Genomic DNA, 21,820 nt, shown 5'->3' with positions numbered 1-21,820 from the left:
TATCAAAATAAAAATATGAAATATAAAATTTTTTTATTCTGTTAAATACATATAATTTTCGTAAAAATTTTAAATTATATCACTTTTATATTTTTTATTCATATCATATCACTTTATAATATTTTAAATTATAAAATCTACTTAAAAAGTGGTTTGACATATCTGTGAAAAGAATAAAATTCAAAAGAATTTTGCAAACTACTCAAACTTTTGATAAAATCATATTTGGTGTTTTAACATGTTCAAATGGCTCCAAGATGCAGCGGCCCCAGAAACCTGACGCGGTATCGACCACTGTCTGTGCGGCTTTCTGCTTCACTATCTCTGTTGTCTTCAATGCACATAATCCTGGAGCAAATCAGAGTAATTATGCATGGAAAATTTCAGTTTCTACGAAGGATAAATCGTTCGTTCCTGAAAAAAAAGATACATCAGTTTTAATAATTGGTTAGAACACAGAAAGTTGGTATTAATACAAGTAATAGTTATTAATTAGAAATATCACTTTGGGGGAATCCTCCAGGAAAAAAAAAGGCAATCAAACTCAAAAGTTAAAGCTGTCTGCTACAAACTTGGATGAAGATAAAAGAAAATCTAATCAATAAAATACCCATAAGACCGATATCAATGTATCACTAGCATTGAAGAATTTTGACATATAACCGAAAAAATTGATTCATCGATAAACATGGAATTGAAAACCAAAAAGAAACCAACTAACAGTTTTGTGGCACTTTTTCCCCACATAAAATAGAGAAAATTTACTTGATAAAGAAAACAGTATCATCTGCTCTAAACCTCTTTATGGGCACTGACAATCAGAGTACAAGACTTTATGCTGACTGCAAATGAAGCTTTGCTTGACCTAAATGATAAATGTCAACAAAAACTTAATAAAATGAAACCATTCGCAGCTAGCACAATACAGATTAATTGAAAAGCAACTCTGACAGCTAATTTAGAAAAAAGATGTCTTAATTGATGATGAAAGGCACATTGGGATTCTTGAACAACAAACTCTAATTAAATTACTTACAGTTCAACATAAGCTAAAAGAAAATTTCAGAAAAGGTTCTTCCTGTGGCATAGGTGTAAACTCAGACTAGGAGCTCTCTACCAGGAGAGTGCACATTGTAACCATGGACATTATTGTATTTGTTGACCGTCATATAACCACACTATAAGTAAAAACCCAGAAGCATTGGCAAACAACGGTAAAAGATAATTGTTTACCCTCTCATTCAGTGGCGTGAAAATACGGTCTTTGTCAGAGCAAAGATGCCTATCACCTAAAGAAGCATAGCCGTCAACGAAAGCTTGTAAAGTATTTAATTCTTCCTTTGTCAAAACCTACTTCTCAGCTGAAGTCATCCGACTTCCATGTCAGCCTTCACGCTTGAAACCTATTAAGACAAAGGAAACACTATTGAATAGACATGTGCTGTATAGTAAAGCACATTTTTTGTCCTTTGAATAACCTACGGCACATTTTGTTAGAGGCAGCAAGAAAGGATTTGGGGACAGTCTCCTCAAGAATGTTTTATTAGAACCAGCTAAAGTGACACAGAGAAAGTCTCTTATGGTGACAAGAAATCAGTAGTTAGCATTCAGACCTTGAGCAGTGCTGAATAGTTTATTAATACATACAGGTTTTATTTTGAAGAACTAACCCTAACAGAGAGCTTTGTCACATAGATGTGTGCTCATAAAGAAAAAGAAACAAAGAATGTCAATAACTATGGCAGTTTATTGGTGCAAAACAACTGTTGGAGCCTGAAGGTAAACAGCCTTAAGCATATATATCAAGATCAAAAATCCAAATCACCAGGAGAGGATCTATTGTCAAGTGGCCACAATTTACAGCTGTTTTTAATTCTTTGAAATGTTTAGTTGCTTTTAAATATTAGAACCTTTTAACCCGTCCAAGTAAGGATAAACCCCATCACTTTTAATATTTCATCATAATATAAGAAATAAAAGCAATATGCAAGCGTATGTGAAACAAATCTAGTTTTGTCATTTTTTTTCTAGACGGTCTTATACTGTGATTTCATCTTATAAAAACTATGCATAGACAAGATCCACATTTCCCAATGTTTCAACATATTGAAGAAACCAAAATTTTCATTTGTGACCATCACTCACCAGACACCATCAATGTATGGAAGATTTGATCTGGGTAAGCATGGTGCACCAAAAGCTGATTTGACTCCAAAAGGAAACATCTTCTGGTCGCAGGTTTTGCATCACTAAAGAATGACTCTGGAAGGATTCTTTATCAGCAAACCTGCTCAAATATGTTTGCATTCTCACAACAAGGAATGCCTCAGGTTCCTATTCTTTATTATGGTACATCCCTGTCCACTGATTCAAGTTTTCTACACAGATTGAACAAATTATGAATGACCAAACAATTAGACCTTACGTTTGTACACTTGGAACAGCATGATGGATGAGGCTAGTAATTAAACCCCTCTTAGCCATTTCATTTTGCAACTCAATGGCTTCAACAACATGTCCTAGCTCATAGTACTTCCTTAATACACCAATGCAAAGAATCTCATCAGGAAGGATATGCTTGCTTATCATCTCATCCAGAAATTTTCTTGCTTGCTGTAACTGACCACATTGGCAAAACCCCCAAACCAGGGAAGTGTAAGCTGGCAAATCAAGCTCCATGCCCATTTCAATCATTTTGTTCAACAGATTCAAAGCTTCTTGAAAATTTCCACGTTTTAAATTTCCATCTATCAAAGCAGTGTAAGCAGTTTTATCTGGAACCAAATTTTTGCTTAGCATTTCATCAAACATATTTTTGGCTGCTTCAATGAAATTATTCTTACAGAGGCCATCAATCAATACCGTATAAACTGCGACATTAGGTTGCAAATTGAACTCCAGCATTCTATTGAAATAATTAATTGCCTCTAGAACCAGTCCTGTTTTGCACAAGCCATCAACCAATACACAAAAAGTCACAACTGTAACTTCAATACCCAGGTCCCACATTTCTTCTAGTAGATTCAGTGCCTCAGTGGTTTTTCCTGCCTTAAAATAAGAATCCATGACTGTAGTGTATATGACAGGATTTGGACTCAGTCCAGATTCCTTCATTTCACCCAAGACAAGTTTAGTTTCTTCTATCTTATCCTGATAGCATAGTCCCCAAATAACAGTTCCATAAAACAACAGGTCAGGTTTAATGCTTTTCTCCTTCATTTCTTTCAAAAGATTCAAGGCATACTCCATCTTCTTAACTTTCATATAGCCATGAGCAAGGGCAGTATAAATTTGCACATTAGGTGTTAATCCAGCTTTCAGCATTGCCCTAAAAATTTCCTCTGCTTCCTTTGTTCGCCCTGCTTCACAAAGACCATCGATTATAGTTGTATATGTAACAATGTTCAAGTCAATATTTGCCTGCAACATCTCATTAGCCAGCTTCAATGCTTCGGTTAGATTGCCAGCTTTACAATTTGCATCAATTAAAGAAGTATAAGTGATCTCATTGGGTAAAAGACCAAGCCGCCTCATATCAACTAAGAATTTAACCCCTTGTTGCATCATCCCTTCCTTGCAAAAAGCATCAATTAATGTGCTATAAGTAACAACATTTGGTTTCAACCCCTTATTCCTCATTTCACGAAAAAACTCAAAAGCCTGAAGCATCCTCTGAAATTTACAAAAGCAGTTTATTAAGGCATTGTATGTAATTACATCAGGCTCACACGCTACATTCTTCATCTCTTCAAATAAGAAAAGCACTTCATCCAATAATCCCACCTTTCCATATCCATCGATTAGGGAGTTATATGTGACAATATCCGGTGTGACGCCAATCTGTTTCATTTGTCCAAATAACATTCTTGCAGTGTCCAGTTCCCCTTCTTTGCACATATGATCTATCACTATATTATATGTGAATACTGATGGAGCAATGCCAGCCCCAACCATTTCCTCCAAAAACCTCCTAGATCGGTCCCTCCTCCCTGACTGGGAAAGCCTATGTAAAAGAGCATTACAAGAACGAACTTTAGGCAAAACTCTATACCTCTTCATTTTTGAAAAACATTGGCTAGCCTCCTCAAACATTCCCAAATCAACCAACACACTAAACAAACTATCAAACACCCCAAACCCATATCCACAAACATTCCTTGTAGACCACAGAACATCAAAAGGATCGCAACCTGGCAACACTACCCCCCGCCTTGACAAAATGAATTCCCTAAGAACAGCAGTAGCATCAAAATACATTCTACCATGAAACAAAACGTGCACCAATATACAATAAGATTCACTTGTAGGGCTAAACCCTTTCTGGGTTTTCGCCCATTTGAAGAATTTCAATGCCAGTTGAGGGTCCTGTTTCAAACCAACCAAAATCTTAGATACCCAAATAGGTGCCAAGCTTGAATTAATCGAAGTTGCAATCTTTGGATCATTCCATGCGTCTTGTCGAATGATTTTACACATGGACTCCCTATTGAAATCATCTAAAAAAACGTTGGTATTACTCTTAGACTTGGTCCCATAAGGGAACTTGATCACGTAGAAGAAACTAGTGAATAAAATAAAAGGGCAGACAATAAGAGAGTCATTGGATGGAGGAGAAAAGGTGAGGTGATGAGCGTTTTGAAAGAGAGAAAAGGGGTGGCTTACTCTGACAGGTATTCTGCGGTTGATGTGGAAGAGACTGCTGAGGGATAGAAACATTTTGGTGAAGAAACATAGAGTTGTTGAGATTAGCCTCATTGTCGAAGCTGAGATTGCATCTTTGAACAAATTTGTATATTGTTGTGTGAGAACGGGAAACTAAGAAATGAGGTTTACTTGGTTTTGTTTAGGGTTTAACAGTGTAGCAGAGCAGAAGTTCTAGGTTTATGGGTGATTGACTGTAGGCTGTAGGCCGTGGCCAGCTGCTGAAGAGATTTTGGGCTTTCAGTGTCTCGGCGATTCAGCCCACTCCAACCCAAACAAAATTTATTTAGTATACCTTAATCGTTAAATCTTTTTGTTTTGCTTAATTTTTTGAAAAAAAAAATTTAAGAAAATATTTTTCAAAGTATTTTGTTTACACAATTTAAATAATTTTTCAAGAAGAAAAAATTATTGCATGGAATTTCATACCAAACAAAATAACGTACACAAGCAATTATTGACCCATCATTTTTTTCAACTTTATTTATTGCCTGGTTGTCTGCTCATCAAAAATATTTAAGATTACGTGACCGGTGACCTCACATATAATATTCATTAATGTTTAATCCAAAAGTTAACTAAAATAACAAAATATAATAATAAAATCCAAAAATATATTTGCAAATTTTTTTTTTAAGTTTTAAGCCGTAGAATTAAATTTTAATAATTAAAAGTAAAAGCTTATAATTTTATCAATAAACTATATTATTAAAAACAGTGATTCAAAGATTACACTTGTTCAAAATAAATGACCTGATTTGTGTAACCATACCTTATTGCCTCCGTATTTTAGCTAAATTAAATTGCTTTTAAGCTGCTAATTCTAGAAAGAAAGAATGAGTGAAAATTGGAGACTTTATTCCAAAGAGTAAAAATTGAAGAATATTTTAATTTAGAGAAATTATTTAATATACTAATAAAAAAATTTATTTAATACATTAATAATAAAATTTTTTAACTTCAGAAACAAAATTACAATAATAATACATGTCTTTTATATATTTAAAAAAAATTAATTTAAAATTTTAATATTTATTATCATCTTAATCCTATATGTATAATTAAAAAATTTTATTATCAGTATATCAAATAATTTTTCTTTTAATTTATGTCTATCGAATGCCATAAAAATGAGATGGCTTTGGCAATAAAGTGTAGTTTATTCCACTTATATAAAAGATGGTCTTTCATTCTTTGTTCTGTCACTGCCATTCAAGAATCCAACATAAAAGGAATCCATCCACCGACGAATTCGTGCTATGTTAAAGGTCACGTAAGCTAGCAGGTAACCAAAATTTGATAATAGCAGTTATGTAGCATATTCAGCAAGAGACTTCCAAACAAAATAAATCCCAAGTTGTTCGAGCACCCAATATGCTAAAACAAATTGAGCATAGATTAAACCAGCTGCATTCACACAAACTTGAAGGGAACTTATGGAAGACTTTAGCTATGGAGAAGAGTTTACACTGGAGAAGAAAATGAAAGAGAAGACATGTTTGTTTTAAAAAGAAAGACAAAAGATATGACAGGATAGGAAGGCAACATAGAAATTGTGCAGCAGAGAATAAAATAGAGAATTGGAGATTAATGAAAATTTTCTTATTCTCGTTCTACTTTTCCTGCCATGCGCCTAGTAATCAAGTTCAACAGGTGGGCACCAGAAAAGGCCTCAAGCATAAGAAAAATCCCCATTCAATCCGCTTTTAAATACAATGAGAAAGTTTTAATTGACACAAGGGCAAAACTTAATGTCCCTACTTCTAAAATGAAATTCCAATATAGCTAACTCTTGATCAGAAAAAGCAACCTAAATGAGCTCAAAGGCACTCCACAACACCGGAATAAATCATAGGGACTGCCAAGTAGTCTTATATGACCATCTCCATCTACCCATCACTCATGAAAACATGACTCCTAGCTTCTTTGCAAAGTCATCACCATCTTCACCATCTTCCTCCTCTATGTATTCCTCTTCAGGGTCCACATTTTCACCCTCCTCATAGTTATATTCTCCTTCATCACCCTGATCATAATAATAATCTCCATCCCTCTGGTCATCTGCCTCAAGCTCGTGATCTTCCATCCTCTCATCCGCAATAGTCCCATCCTGAGTCTCACGCTCACTTGTGCTGTGTAGTTGAGATGATTCACCATGAGTGACTTCCGTTGTTCCAATATCTGCAGTTGTGGACTTGGATTCTTCCTTCCTATTGGCCTCTTCCGGCGTCACTGAAACTACTGTATTAGTGGAGCTGCTAATCAAGCTTCCCTTGCTTTGTTTCTGGTTAACATCTTTATTTACAGATGCTATACCACTTCCAGAAGCTGCAACTTCAGATTGTCTCTTTCTCTTCAGAATCACACTTAAAGGCATTGGCCCTTCAAACGAAAGATCACCTTCAGTTTGTTGATAATCCTCTATGCTCTTTCGCTTTCCAAGAGAATGGTACTCCTTATTATCAGTATTCTTCTCAACTTTCAGCTCTGCAAGACTTTTCGGACCTGCAAAATCAGCATTCCTCTCGCCCATTATTTCTCTCCTAATCCTCAAACCCCCAAAATTCCGACCTTCTTTATTGTTGAATTCTCCTTCCACCCTTCCTTTTATTCTGTCACGGAGCCCCCCGTGGTGGGAAGAGATTTGCGGCTTTCCAGGAGAGAGCCATCCCAAATTTCGCCCCCTTTCTATCTCTCTTTCAGAACGCAAATCAGTCCCATTGACTAGAGATTTCCCAGGAAGCTTTATTCTACCCCGAAGACGATTACTAAGAGAACTATCATGTGGAGGTAAATGGTAAGAGTCTCTAAGAGAGCCCCGGAAATTTCGCTCCCCTTCATGGTTTTCCAGGGCATGATCATGATTGACAACAGACCTCAGGCCATTAACCCTCCTATGCTTAGATAAACGATGGCGTAGATCTGACTCCTCAACATGATTAAGACTTTCAGCTCTTGAGTAACCCCATCTCTCCAGAGTAGATGATCCCAGAGATATCCTCTCAGATGAAGCCCTCTGTTGGTCCCAACCATAATTCCCTTTCACATGGTCAAATGAATCATAGCCTCGTGCATCATGAAACATTTCTGGATCAACATCAGATATGGCATCATGATTAGTAGACTGACTAATGTCATATTCATTCACATTCCTTGCCTCATGTCCTCTTGTACCTCCATAGTGATCTTCACCATGGTAGAAATCAGAATCTCTGAGCTCATCATCCACAAGAACATCAAAACCAGGAGAAGATTCCCTTAAAAATTCGTCAGTGTCCCTACCACCATGAAAACTTGGTTCATCTAAAGCATGGGCCTGAAGCAAGCAATTAGAACGGCCCACATAGCCACCATTAACAACTGAAGTAGTATTTGTTCCTTTGTGTCGAGGAAGTTCCTCATCCAAGCCTGTCGGACATGGCACATTTCTCTCAGTTCCAGTACCAATTCTAGTGAAAGCAGCTTCGACTTTTGGAGTAAGTTTACCTTCAGGAGCTACTCCAACTGTCTTTGACACATTAGTCGAGGGAAACTTCTGCAACTGAGATGTTTCAGGGGCACCAAAAGCCTTCTTCAAAGAATGAGGCTCAGTAGTAGTGGTAGTTGCTGCTGGCTGTGGGGCTTTATTACTTGTAGTTGGACCATGCAAAAAAGCACATCTATCACCTTTTAAGCAAAGCCCCTTCTGGAAGAAAATACATGGCACTGCTTGTTTGTTGGAACTGTAAGAAGCACCCTGGTTGTAAGGGGTATGACTAGCAGGTGTTGGTGTTGCTGCTGCATTCAAAGAAGACATGGAAGAACCAGCTGGAGCTGCTACTTGGGTTCCCAACAAGCCATCAAGGGGCTGAAGAGACACCACCAAAATTACACAAGAACATTATTACAACCAGTCCAACGTACATCCACTACATGGGTGAAATAGCTAGATAAAATAACTTGCTTATTTAAATTTAAAAATTAAAATAATAAAAAATAAAGAATTTATAGATCTCTTAAAATCTAAAAAAGAGAAAAAGTTAGAATAAGTACGCATAGAAGTAAAATTATGGACTCCAACCCTAAGTTTCAAGGAAAGTAAATAACAAATATAATCTTGTTAATACATATTTTTCATTTTATGATTTTTTTGTCTATTTTCCAAGTGAGTTGGTGCCACTTGACTTGTTTGGAAAATATTCTAATCTGATTGTCCACAATTTTCGAAACTTAACTGTCAAAACACATAATGAAAAAGAAATAAAATCCCTATACAACCTTGTAAGACTAGCATAGCACAGAAATGTTACTGTTGCCGCAAGTGAAGAGAAGAAACTTACAGGGTGCCGAAATCCACATTTCGGGTTCAAGCAATTACCATTCAACCAGTAATAACAATCCCTTGGATTAATCCGGGCATATTCACTATGGCGATACTCACATTCACTTCCCTATTGGCATGGACAAGGGAAAAGGAATATCAGTTACAGAATCCAATGACCATTAATGACAAAAAATTGCATAGCAGTACGGAAAATATGCCCACAGCATCTTTCAATGTATGAAGTATAGCATGACATAATTGACATTATGCCATCTAAAAATAATTGTTTGTTATAAACAAAATGATGCAGCTGATGAAGACTGGTTAACAAAGCAACTTCACAGATGAAAAAACCAATTTCTACAAAAGAACTAAACAACAAATGCAAACAAACAACAAATAGTTCCCATAGGCTAAAAGTGAAATTGCAATCAGAAGACAACAGGAACAGTCTTGGAATGACAGTAATAGAGATGATGCAGCCAAGTATACCATTATAATCACAACATAAATGAATTGCAATGGAAACACTAAATTCTAAAAATACTCTTCTTTTTTACCCTTAGAAAGGGTTGGTTGACAGGAACATCAATGTTTCCCAGTCTTTTACAGCAACAACTTAAAGTTGTAACAGAATCAGATCAAATACAATACGCTAAAAAATCAATGCACCAAGACTAACAATAATTCAGCAAATAATTATATATTTAACAGCATATCCTTTATTAGCCAAATATATATATATATAACACGGCCTTTGGAGCAAAAGCAATCATTTTGTGTAGTATATATATAAAAGGCACATCAAGGGAAAGATTCCATATATTTCCTGATGAAATTCACTAGGGTTTTACCACCAAGACACTTAGATAAACTAGTAAGATCTAACCTTTAAAAAAAAAACAAGTGTTCACTTTTCCAATTACATTTAAAAATTTTTCATTCAAAGTTAAATAAACAACTAAACAAAGAGCCATCAGAGGGAAGGAAAGTAAAGGGAAAATCTCAAACCCCAATTAACGTAACAATGCAAGATCCAAGAAAGAACAAGATCTTGTCTGAAACCCAAAAAGCCCTAAGAAAAAACCTAACCTTTTTGCAGGTTAAAGGGGAAGCAAGAAAGTAAACGCAATCCGTGTTCCTCTTCAAAGCCTCTTCTTCAGCCGATGTTTTCGTAGCCCCTAACACCGCCATCGCCGCCTGTTTCTGCTGTTGCGGTTGCTGTTGTTGGTGGTGGTGGTGTTGCGTAGCCGCTACCATGGCAGATTCTTTAATTTAAGATATTAAAATCCCCAACAAAAAACAAATCCTCTTTTTATTAGATCGAAACTTTTAATGAAACAGAAAGAGACAGACAGATTTAAGATTATGTAAGATGAGGAAGAGAGGAAGAGGAGGAGCCGCCTGGAAGAGATTGGGTGTTGAGGGGATGAAGGAAATTAGAAAGAAAAAGCCTAAAAGAGTAAGCTAAAAAATAATAGAAGAGAAAAGAAAAAGAGTAAATAAAAGAAGGAACGAGAGAGAAAGGGCAGTGAAGAGAGAGAAGATGTGAGATGAGTGGTGAATGGTAATGTGTTCTTTTTTTTAGTTCGTTTTAAGAAGGAGTTTTTGTGTTCTGTCTTTCCGGTTCGACCGTGCTTCAACTCTGTTCTGTTCTACCACGTGTTACTTTTTAACTGGTCACATCACTTTTAGTTTACATATATTTTTTTCGCTTCAATACAAATTTGGGAGATAAGTATTCTAATTTCGAATGAAAAAGTTTTGAATAATTGTTTTAGTAATTTATTAGTTGAAATTTTAATTTTAGTGATTAGAATTTAAATTTTAAGAATTTAAAATCTCTTAGTATAAGAGAACACTAATTGAGACTACATATAAATGAAATTTATTTGTTGATATATGACATAAAATTTTTGAATAAAAAAAGTGTTGCAAATGTTGAAATACAAAATTTTCATAGTTAATGTGAAATTTTTACCGGACACCGTAGTGTTACCATGATGAATTTAACTCTTTTTATAAAGTTAAACCTTGATATACTTTCTCATGTCAAAAAGAAAAATACAAAAATAAAAATTAATATGAAATAATTGCAAATTTTGCTTTGAATAAAATAAAATTAACCAATTAACTCTTGAATCAATTAACATATATTTAAAATTGGTGATTAAAAATTACGAATTTAAAAAAATTTATACGTATAATTTTTTTAATCAAGTAAATATAACATAAGAGGTTTAAAAGTAGACACTAAGGTAATAAAAAATAGAGTTGACATAAAAATGCAGAACCATTGTTCTTGCTAACAAATTATTGGTTCAACCACCCGATTCATTTAAATATTTCCAAAAACAAATTAAATGTTTTGTACATTAATAATGTGGTAAGCTCCACTCTCCTATACAAAGCACAAACTTGTGAACAAACAAAACCTTATAATCAACTACAATCAACCTCGAGAAGAAAATAAACTGCTATAACATAGGATTCAAATTTTCTTTATCAAAAAAGAATCAATATCATGAAAAAAATGGTTCAAGAAAACAATTATACATTACATGCATGCAACGAGAAATGCAGATGCACACATGTATGCTCATCAAAGATAAAGGACAAGCAGCATCTCCAAACCGGAAAATGGGGGAAGCACTGGAAGCGGAAGGACTAGCACTAAAAAATACCTGCAATTATAAGCATGCATGATTAAATGTCTTCAAATCAGCTACAGCATCATAATAAAGGCTTTGATTTGTGAGCAAAAATCCAGAAATATATATGCAGATATGATGCAATACATTTACAAACAAATAGCAATTCTGATCGTATGGATTATGGAGTATTATGGACAATTCAAGTATTATTTATCAACTTCAAGACTTGACAAGGTTGTCGGAAAGTTAACTAAGAATTTATGTCTTTATCTTCGCATTGCAATATCATTACTATAGTCTTTCAGTTTTTACGTTTTGGATTTATGTATGTAAAGATATGCATGCGTATGTGCATATATAAAACGAGAGTTAGTTTCCTAATGAATGTATTTATCTATACTCTGATCAACTATAAACAATAAATTAAAAACATGATAGCCCTTTTACTTGGATTTTTTTTTAATTTAAATCAACAAAGGTAAAAGTTTTACCTTGTACCAAAGTCCTTACAAAGTCAAAAGTTGCTGGTGTCAATGTCTGGATGACCAACCCCACCCTTTCTATTTAACCAGCCAAACTGGATCAGAACAAGGTTCTAAGTTGGATGGTACTCTTGACCCAGGTTTCGACCCACCCATTCAATTAAAATAATAAAAGACTAAGAAAATGGTAAAAGACAATCAAAGGGCATTCAAGTAACACGCACGATTGTAGACACATATGTATAGATAGGTACATGCATGCATCTACATATATTTAGTATTAATGCATGTGCCTATATTTGTAAGTATATATATATATATATATATATATATTGTATGCAAGTATATGTATATATAGGCATGCACTCCATTTAGATCAATAAGTACATATGTATGTATGATAGCAGTAGCAAGACAGTTGATTTGGTACAACACGATAGAATCAAGGCCAGCTCCATCAATAGTAATTTTACCTACATGTCAAGCATGAAAAAAGATCATATCCAAGCGTTTTGGGTCTTACCTCTATCAGTAAAAAAAATGGGGAAAGACCATTTTCTTTGTCAAAGAAACATTTAGAGCTCAAGTGATCGATCATATATCAGCTGTTTGGGACAAATGCAGCAAGGGCATTAGCATGTGCAGGTGGAAGGTTGCTCAGTAAGGGTTGCATCTCTTGCCCATAAAGTGAAATTAGGTGAGAAAAAGCCCTTCCCACTTGGGCTTTAACTTCAGAAGTTTCAGCTGGAGACACCAGAACTTGAGCAAAAATATTTACCAGCTCAGGGACATGAGAGAGTATCTGCTTTGTGCATGCAAAAGAGAAAGAGAAGGGGGGGGGGGGGGGGGGGGAACAAAGTCAACAAAAGACTATCACTTCTGAAATTAAGTCCAGAACCATAAATGTTTAACAAAGCTTCCAGTTGACAAATACTTATTAATTATAGTAAGTTTGCCATCCTGGTCAGGAATTAGACAAATACCTGGGGATTAGATGACAAAACAAGCATAGATACACAATTATAAACAGCCATGGACTCCTCATGATCTTCTTTTAATGGAAGAACTCTCAAAAAAACAGGAAGAACCTGTGAAATGTAACCAAGTTATAAAGAGATAAGAACAACACATTAGATATGGAAGGGGTGTGGGGCAGGGTGATGTTGTAGGGCAAGCAGATCAGTTGGAAAGAAGACAAGATTAACCTGGTTCAATGGGATGGATTGCGGATGCACCATTATCATCCTTGCAACAGCACCAGCAGCGTTATCCCTGACAGCATCATCTGGCTCAGGTTCCCCAAATAATGGGTAAAGCCCACGCAATATATCATTGTAATATCTATTATTGATGAGTGGAAAAGCTACATTCAGGGATGGAACATTGTGGAAAAAGTCTAGAACAATGACATAATATCTAATTAATTTTAATATTGTCATAGTTTGAAGACAATAATGTAAAAAATAGTCCACAGAAATCTGCAAGACACAATGAAAACACATTTCAAAACAAGGAAATAAGGGAAAAGAATAAGAGTGGGTGAGGGAGGGCATGGGCTGGAAAAGGATACTTCAAAGATGACTCTCCCCCATTTTTGGCCAGCTCTCCCGCACAAAATGCAGCATTCCTTCTATTTGTTGCTGATGATGATGCTAACTCTTTAAGCACCAAGGGCATCAGTCTCTGAAACATGGAAAAAAAGTTTCAGTAAACAGCCGCATATGTTTGAAAACCAACAAAGACATAAAATTGACTGCCATCTTCTACTTGTAGCCTTTGCTACTTTCTTTTGGCTTCTGAAAGCAAGAAGCAAAATGTCTGTTTGAATATGGAACTAAACAATACTTTTGACATAAAGAACTAAAAATGCTTTTCATGAATTGAAATTTAAAAGTAACTTTTTATAACAAGATGCATGATTTTAATACAGACCAACTTTTTAATACAGACCAACTATGTTAAAATTAGCATTGCCATCTTATTCATTTGTTCAAATTTTAGTCATCATTTTGCTTGCTATACTTCACTTTTGCTTTTTGACAGCTGTTTAGGTAACAAAAAGCACAATAGTAAAAGCAAGAACCAAATAAAGCCTAAACAATTGAAAATTCTGATTAAATTACATCAATATAGCTTGCAATTGGAGCACCCATGTCCTGCGCAACTTCAGCAAGACAAGCCACCACCATAGTTCGATCTTGTGGAGGGCGTGAAGCTCTCTGCACTCAGCAACAAACAAATATAATATGCTAATTATAGAAATCATAACTTCATACTCAACTACTATAACCCACCGCAAATTTCATCAGAGGTTCAAATAGTTTTGCAAATATAGGAGCAAAGTGAGAACCCATTGACTTAGCAAATGCAGGTAAAAGATCAGAAACTGCATCCATTAGAATTTCATCATGTTCGGCATCATCATCATCAATATCACTCCCATTCTCTAATTGCTGACATGCTGATTCCTCCTGAAGCAATGTCAAAGTAGCATCCACAAGCTGAGACAAATCTGAAAAACCAGATAAAATGAGAAATGATATCGACAATAAATATTTGATCTACCCCCGAAAGATTTTTGCACCAAGGATTCTTAACAGGGAGCAGTGAACTACTTACAAGGCTCTAGAGCCATATAACCATAATCCTTGATGATATCAGCTATGCTCATACAAGCTTGGGCAACAACTTCCTTGTCATCATCTTCAGTCATAGTCTTGATATAGATATTAATCACTGTATCTACAAAATGAACGAACTAAATCAGAACCCTATTACCAATGCAATCTGGAGAAGCATAAATATAAACTATAAACAGTTAATACCAAGAACTTCTTTTGCCTTCATTGACCCATCCTGCACAGCAAAAAACATTAAACTCTTATTAGCAGTGTATGAATTCACCTACTCTCAGTGTGTATGCAGACACGATACATTTATATGTACATATTTGCATGCATGAGGACCTGCATGACTGTCTGTAGTCTACGTCAATTTAGATAAAGACTCTTCTGTGAATATGCACACGCGCCAGCATGTGCATGTTGCTCAATCAAGTAGCTTATACACCAACAAATTTACCAAGGTAAAAGAGAAGCTTCGAAAACTACAAGCATGAGTGGAAGGACCATTGGGCAAATTCAAGACATACATATTGTACTCAAAGGTAGCAAAGTTTACGACACAAAATTCTAAACCACATTGGAATTGACATATCCAGCACAAAATTAAAGCTAGAATAATGATTAGATCACACAAAAGTAGAATTATTCCTTTGAATTCCATAAACATTAATCATTCTAAGAAAACTTGACAACCAGAACATCCACCCACCCCTCTCCTCTATCCCTCTTTTTACAGCACTCCAGAGGGTCAAATACAAGAAGAAGAGTCCACTAGAGATGTTAATGAAACCAAAAAAAAAAAAAAAAAGGTATAGAAGGGAAGGAAAATGAAAAGGGTCAATGCAACTCACATTCTGACACTGAAAGATTGCATGTGCTGCTGTCAAAATATCTGCAAGTTCGATCACCAACAAAAGATGGTGAGATTTGCATAAAGATGAATACATGAATGTAAGAGATAATTACTATTCAACTCATTGACCTATTCAGTCTGTGCCAAATCCAAATTAACAGTTTGCTACAACAGGAATGAAAAACTAAATGTCAAATCTGGACAATTAGCATCCTGCTCCAAATTTGAACTTAATCATGAGCTTCTCCAGCCATGAAAAAGCATTATGTCAACCACAATGGCATTTCATTTTCTTTTTGGACCAGATCTCCCTCTCTCCTACCCTGGCCATAACGTTGCCAGCATTGCTAGACTCTTGCACATGCATCATTTAAAGGGGGGGAGAGGGAGTGAGCAATTTGTGGATGAAGCCATGGCAGAGGGCAACATTATTAGTCAGAAATTAGTCAGAACAGAAGAAAATCAGAAAAAGCAGTCCCATGAAGACAAAAATATTAATTGCAGTAGACATAGGTTTTTTTTTTTTTGGAAAGTAGAAGAGTCTTTGTCAAGGACAACAATAATCAATTTTCACCATCTATCATGACAAAAAATGTTAACAATATATGTTGGATATTACATAATGATGTCACAACGCACAAGTATGTAGTTGAAACTCACGTTTCAAAGCAATGATTGCCTGCAGCCGTACATCTTCATGAAAATACCCCGAATGTCTCACCAAAATCTTCAGTGATTCCTCCAAATAGCTTAGAAGAATTAAAGAACTCAGAGTACAGGGGAACTACCATTTTTATGGCCATTCACATTCACACTTAAGGGGTATTAAAGAATCTAGAAGATGGTTCCGTTCTAAATCATACTTAAAATGTTGTATGGTCCAAATTTTGAAAGCAAAACTTGTAATACCATAACTGATCTTTGTCTGAAAATGAATCATCAATTCATAAAAGACTAAACCAGCTCTATTATACCCAACTCAGTTTTGGATAAAAACACCTTTAATATCAGAAATATAAATGGTACAGTTGGACAAAAAATAAATTAATAAAACAATACAAGGATACGGAGCAAAAGAGCCTTTCGTATGCTGAGCAAACAAGCCAAGAGCTTGAGTTGCAGCTGCCTTTTCATCTAATACCCCTGTTCTTATACTGATATTCCTAACCCTTGGTTCATCATGAGCTTCATCATCAGATGAGACTTCACCAAAACCATTAATATTCTCATCATCAGACTCATCAATGTCCACTGCAGACCCATCATCAAGATTGCAAGATGAAAATGCCAGAGGTGCAACATGAGGAAGATACTGCTCACAAAATAAAACTGACATGAATACAGGCACCAAGCAAACGAAAACAGAAATTTAATTGAAGTCCATGCACACCTTCACAAAGCCATCATCCATAATTTCTGCAAGATTGCTGAAGAACCCATGAGTGTACTCCCTAAGCTCACTGAATTCTAATCCAAAACCCTGAGGTGATAGCAAGCATGATTCAACACATCTAGGAGATCATATTCATGTTAAGATACTTAGAAGAAAAGGACAGTGTAATTACAGAAATTGCAGCTTCTACAAATGCGGGTAAAATTGGCTCTATCCTTGTTCTTCCAACAGACATTGCAACAATTCCAACAAGCTCCGTAGCTCTTGCCCGAGCACGCAAATCCTCATCATCAGTAAGAACCATGAATACTTTCATCAATTCCAGAACCCTTTCAGCATATGGAATGAAAGCTTGCTCTGCAGCAGCTGCAACAGAACCAATTGCGGACTGCACCAAGTATTAACAAATAAATATTATATTACAGGATTAAATTCTGCAATTAAATGAAACACGCTATTTGAAGACTTCATTTATATTCCAGTAACATTATCTCATATCATCAACTCTCCATTTGATTGGTGAATCTCAGCCTAGGAGTCTTTGTTTGTGTGCGCAAGCTGTCTTTCCTCTTAGGTTCAACAAAAGAATATAGAGCCATATTTGCTTACCATGCACGTTTCTTGCAAATTACGAGAACTATTTTGGAGGGCAGCCAGGAGCTTTCCCATTAAAGGATCAAGAAAAGGAAGGATTTCCGTGCCCATATCTTCACAAAATGCTGCCAAAGCATAATATGACTTTTCCTGTAAAAAAAACAAGTTATGCAGTTATTATAAACATTACAGACAAATTTAAAATACATACATTGACATGCAAGCGTGCATGTACATTTATCAACTAAAAAGTGATCTATACCATAACTTAGACATTTCCCTTTATGTACCTTCACTTCATCAGACACATCCTCCAGTGCATTGAGAATGCAGGGAAGAACACTTGCATAATGACATATAATTTCAGGCTGCAAATGTTCTGCAAATTGGCCCAATGCAAAAGAGGCAGCCCCTCTAACCATTTGCTCTGGGTCTCTCAATGCCCCTAAGACGATCTGAAGAACAGGCTCCAACTTATCTTTCATCAACTCTGCACAACCCTCTGAAACAACACCTAAAGCTGTGACAGAGGCCTCCCTAAATTTCGGATTCACATTCTGACTGCTTATAGAAGCAAACTCAAAAACAAGAGGAAAGACATGCCTTGAGAGATTCAAGGCCATTGTGTCAATAACTTCCGCAGCAGCTCGATCAGGAGCAAGATCATCATCTTCATCCACATTGGATGATTCTGCCAGCAAAGGGCACATTACTTGCAGAATAGGTGTGACCAGCTTCTGTTTTTTTAGTGAATTGGCTTTGTACTTTGCCAGCCATGAAATTATTTGAATAGCCTGACAAATTAAATGAAAGAAAGAAGTAAAGGTACAGAACGTGAAACCAAAAACAGAGACATCAAAGAATGGAACACAGCCATAAGATGCAACAGAACTATCCATGATGACCAATTAACTATAGCTAATGCTTATATAATAATAAGTCATAAAAAATTAGGAAAAGAACCATCTTTTCTCACCTGGTGGCGAGTGTTCGAATCCAAATTTTGACTTGAGCTAACTTCAAGAGAGAACTGTACAATGGATTTAACAGAATCCCCAAGAAGAGGTGCAGGAGACTCAATAAGCTCATCAAAAATTTCAAAAGCAATAACAGCAACATCCTCCTCACCAGCAGCAAGGCATTGTCTTGATACATTTAAAATGCTAGGAATGAACTCCCGAAACTTAACCTGCATGGTATGATAATTAGCCACAAACATTTTGCAAAATTGGTTGACCTTGTTCTTTTTTTTATTAAAACATGTATAAAAACAGTTAAAAGCATGCATAAACAATTTCCAACAAACAAGATATGCCTTAGAATCAGATTACTAGAAGAAAAGTGGGTGAACGTTTACTAGTTAAAACAGAATCAGTGACTAAGCAGACCTGACATTGCCAGCCAGATATGTACTGAACAACTCTGTACAAAAAGGATAATTTGCCATTATAGGGATGGGAAACGGGTGGGACACCCCAAGCACTCAACTCCACCCAACTAAGCTTTAATCAGAAATCAGTTGGCCTAAGTTACATGCATAAATGAACAAAGTTATTTCACTTCATTTTCATCAATAACATTTAAACAATCTAGTTGGCTTCGATTTCAATTTTCTATTTGAACCCATTGAACAGCCCTATCAATAAGGTTGACATTAGGTTAGGGGCAAAATGGTCCACGCACAAATTCATAATTTTGAGATCATATATTTTCAGATTCCCCCAATCCAAAGGAAGTTCACCTTTCCAATTCCCTTGTCTTAGAAAAATATTCCAATCAAAGTAAAAGAATTCTCCATACTCCGTTTATCTTTTGCTTTCACCTCATTGGTGAATTTTATAAATATGGTCCCTTATAATCTTTCCAAGTATTTTAATACTTCATCAAATATTTGTGCAGAAGGAATAAAAAAAAAATGAAACTTCAGCTCATCAATTGCATCTCTTGTTTGAATTATATAAGACAAGTTTCAAACTACAATGCCATCTACAAACTTAATTCCTGGAGAAGATTCCAATTAGAAAATATCCTTTCTGGATAAACATATATTAGTCCTTTTGCAACACTTATTCTATCTTGCAAAGCAGCACATGCTCAAAAAATTCACCTGGAAACAGACTACATAATCAAAAAATAAGTAGGTGTTTAACAGTAAAATAGTATGCAATGGACAGATTACTTACTAGATGTAAACTATATGCTATAATTATTCAAAACAAATAGAACTTATAGTCGAGCAACAAGCATACAAACTCACCACTTCAGTCCCATCATTTGTGAATTCAAGAAACGACCCCACTGCCCTGGCAAAAAAATGTGTAAATCTCGTAAACAAGCCACAAAAAGTTATATCTTAACAACCAGCGAGGTCATCAAAAAGCATAAAGAGGGAAAAAAAACTAAATTATTACTTAAGAGCAGCAACTCTGACACGACTGCTTGTCTCATCCTGCAAGCACTTGAGCAAAAGTGCTTGCAACTCTGCAAAATGTGGTCTAAAAGTGCTTCCGATTGTTTCAGTCAAAGAGCTGAAAAGGATCAATGCCACCTTATACCACCAGAAGCACACAAATGCATTTGTTAGTCCATAAAATAGAAATATCATGAATTGGAGAACACAAGAGGAAATAAGAGCCGCTAGCTCTAGAAAAGCCAATTACTATGTAAGGCCCAATATCAAGCCAAAATGACATAAACAGGGAGACATGATTGAATACAACAGGATGGGAGTGCAGGTGTCCAGAGAAGTAAATAAATACAGAATGATAAACTAGATGAAGGTACTATATGGCTTCACGTCACAGGAAGTTTGTCTCTTCGCACAGCAGCAAAAAACCAGTGGTATAACCAAGCCACGTTGTTACTCAACAGCCTAGAATAGTAAGATATGAGGCTCAACTTGATCTTTGTATGCTAAGTAAACACACCAAGCTCAGCCCAATAAATAAAGCCAAACCGATAGTGCTAACACACATATGCTCACACTAATAGCATTCTGCTGTTCAGAAGTTTAGCCATGACGTCCATGTCAATTAATTTAACCTTAAAATTAAAATTACATGAATTATACAAATTAAAGAATAATTCTATGTTTTTGGGGAAAAATAATTACCAACTTCTTTGTTAGACTTATACAATATTTAGCAATGTTATATTTCTATTTATTGTATATAAAGATACATTTTCACTCTTTTTACCATGAAACATGATAAGCAAAAAAATATATCTTTTATTGTCATAAGCTTATGTATTAATGATATTTTATTCGCACAAAGAATTATTACTCAGCAGCATAAGCTTTCAGCAATGTAACAGAATCCAGTTGCCGCGGAAACTTACTTCTCTATGATCCTCCTGCGGACTCTGACTACATTGAAACAGAAATGGCAGCAGATCAGGCCACTCTCCAGCTGGAACAGCGTATTTCGCAACTATACTCACTACATTCGCGCTTGCTCGCCTCACTGGTGGACTGCCAAAAATCAAACCACTCAAAATTAAACCAAATTCAATTCCAATATGAAATCAAAAGCAAGAAAGATGGGAATTCGATAATAAACCTGTGTTCCATAGTGATGCTTTCAATGAGGGACTGCTTGACAAGTTGCTTAATTTGAGGAGCAAGCTTAGCCCAGTGACCAGTGATCTTCTTCCGGAGGAGGACGGCGGCGAGCTGGCGGACGTTTGGGGTCTTGGCGGTGCGAAGGTGCTGAACCAGAGCTGGAACGACTTGCGGATCCTTTGCAAGTCGCTTAATTTGCTCCTCCGCTTGCCTCCTTGCATCGTTGTCTGGCATTAAGAATTGGATCAACAATAATTCTAGGGATTGTGCCATCGTTTTTTTATTTTATTTTTTGTTTTAGGGTCTCACTTGAGTTGAGTTGGAATGAAGATATTGGAAATTTAAAGAAAAGTGAGAAAACCCTACTGCGGAGGCTGCTGCTGAAACGGTGAAAGGGTTTTTGCTTCCCTTCAAAGTTTATATACTTTGATGAGCTGTGTTTGGGTCTGGACTGATAAAGGGTAAGTTAAAAAAGCGTACGAAAGGCCAAGTGGAAACCATGGCAGTAAAATTGTTTTTTTTTAAATAAAAAATTAGATTGTGACATCACTATGCACAAAATCATTTTATTTATTTAATATCTATATATACATTTAAATTAATATTTTTAAATTATAATCAAATTTTTAAATTTTATACGTCACTAACTTGTTA

The 21,820-nt window shown here is 35.7% G+C and overlaps 3 protein-coding genes across 8 annotated transcripts; all 3 read right to left on the bottom strand.

Moving 5' to 3' along the window:
• Positions 1-112: 112 nt before the first annotated feature.
• On the bottom strand, positions 113-4,913 carry LOC111318113 (uncharacterized). 2 transcript variants are annotated; one of them, XM_089754564.1, is made up of 3 exons: positions 2,146-4,866; positions 1,234-1,403; positions 113-414 (listed from the first exon to the last, which is right to left on the bottom strand). In XM_089754564.1, exon 1 carries the CDS (start codon positions 4,753-4,755, stop codon positions 2,422-2,424), a length of 2,334 nt encoding a protein of 777 aa, XP_089610690.1. In that variant the 5' UTR covers positions 4,756-4,866; the 3' UTR covers positions 113-414; positions 1,234-1,403; positions 2,146-2,421. The 2 variants fall into 2 exon arrangements, with proteins under 2 accessions (XP_089610690.1, XP_022776506.2); XM_022920771.2 differs by lacking the exon at positions 1,234-1,403 and having other exon boundaries at positions 2,146-4,913.
• Positions 4,914-6,254: 1,341 nt separating this feature from the next.
• Positions 6,255-10,573, bottom strand: LOC111318111 (zinc finger CCCH domain-containing protein 17). 2 transcript variants are annotated; one of them, XM_022920770.2, is made up of 4 exons: positions 10,097-10,573; positions 9,021-9,131; positions 8,188-8,548; positions 6,255-8,109 (listed from the first exon to the last, which is right to left on the bottom strand). In XM_022920770.2, the coding sequence occupies exons 1-4, from the start codon at positions 10,262-10,264 to the stop codon at positions 6,602-6,604; spliced, it is 2,148 nt and encodes a 715-aa protein (XP_022776505.1). In that variant the 5' UTR covers positions 10,265-10,573; the 3' UTR covers positions 6,255-6,601. The 2 variants fall into 2 exon arrangements, with proteins under 2 accessions (XP_022776505.1, XP_022776504.1); XM_022920769.2 differs by having other exon boundaries at positions 6,255-8,548.
• Positions 10,574-11,317: 744 nt separating this feature from the next.
• LOC111318110 (ARM repeat superfamily protein) lies at positions 11,318-21,556 on the bottom strand. 4 transcript variants are annotated; one of them, XM_089754539.1, is made up of 22 exons: positions 21,165-21,556; positions 20,944-21,076; positions 20,016-20,152; positions 19,862-19,907; positions 18,581-18,793; positions 17,895-18,398; positions 17,620-17,754; positions 17,183-17,398; positions 17,008-17,097; positions 16,685-16,929; positions 16,278-16,366; positions 15,616-15,656; positions 14,966-14,996; positions 14,760-14,882; positions 14,435-14,652; positions 14,264-14,359; positions 13,711-13,823; positions 13,346-13,481; positions 13,124-13,228; positions 12,664-12,942; positions 12,150-12,235; positions 11,318-11,688 (listed from the first exon to the last, which is right to left on the bottom strand). In XM_089754539.1, exons 1-20 carry the CDS (start codon positions 21,437-21,439, stop codon positions 12,742-12,744), a joined length of 3,147 nt encoding a protein of 1,048 aa, XP_089610665.1. In that variant the 5' UTR covers positions 21,440-21,556; the 3' UTR covers positions 11,318-11,688; positions 12,150-12,235; positions 12,664-12,741. The 4 variants fall into 4 exon arrangements, with proteins under 4 accessions (XP_089610665.1, XP_022776502.1, XP_089610668.1 ...); XM_022920767.2 differs by lacking the exon at positions 12,150-12,235; XM_022920768.2 differs by lacking the exon at positions 12,150-12,235 and having other exon boundaries at positions 11,469-11,688; positions 19,862-19,902.
• Positions 21,557-21,820: the final 264 nt, after the last annotated feature.

This window comes from Durio zibethinus, chromosome 2 (genome assembly GCF_047325235.1).
Source record: "Durio zibethinus cultivar Kanyao isolate XHJ-2024 chromosome 2, ASM4732523v1, whole genome shotgun sequence".
Classification (NCBI taxonomy): domain Eukaryota; kingdom Viridiplantae; phylum Streptophyta; class Magnoliopsida; order Malvales; family Malvaceae; genus Durio; species Durio zibethinus.
This window is presented reverse-complemented; position numbering and strand designations above follow the sequence as displayed.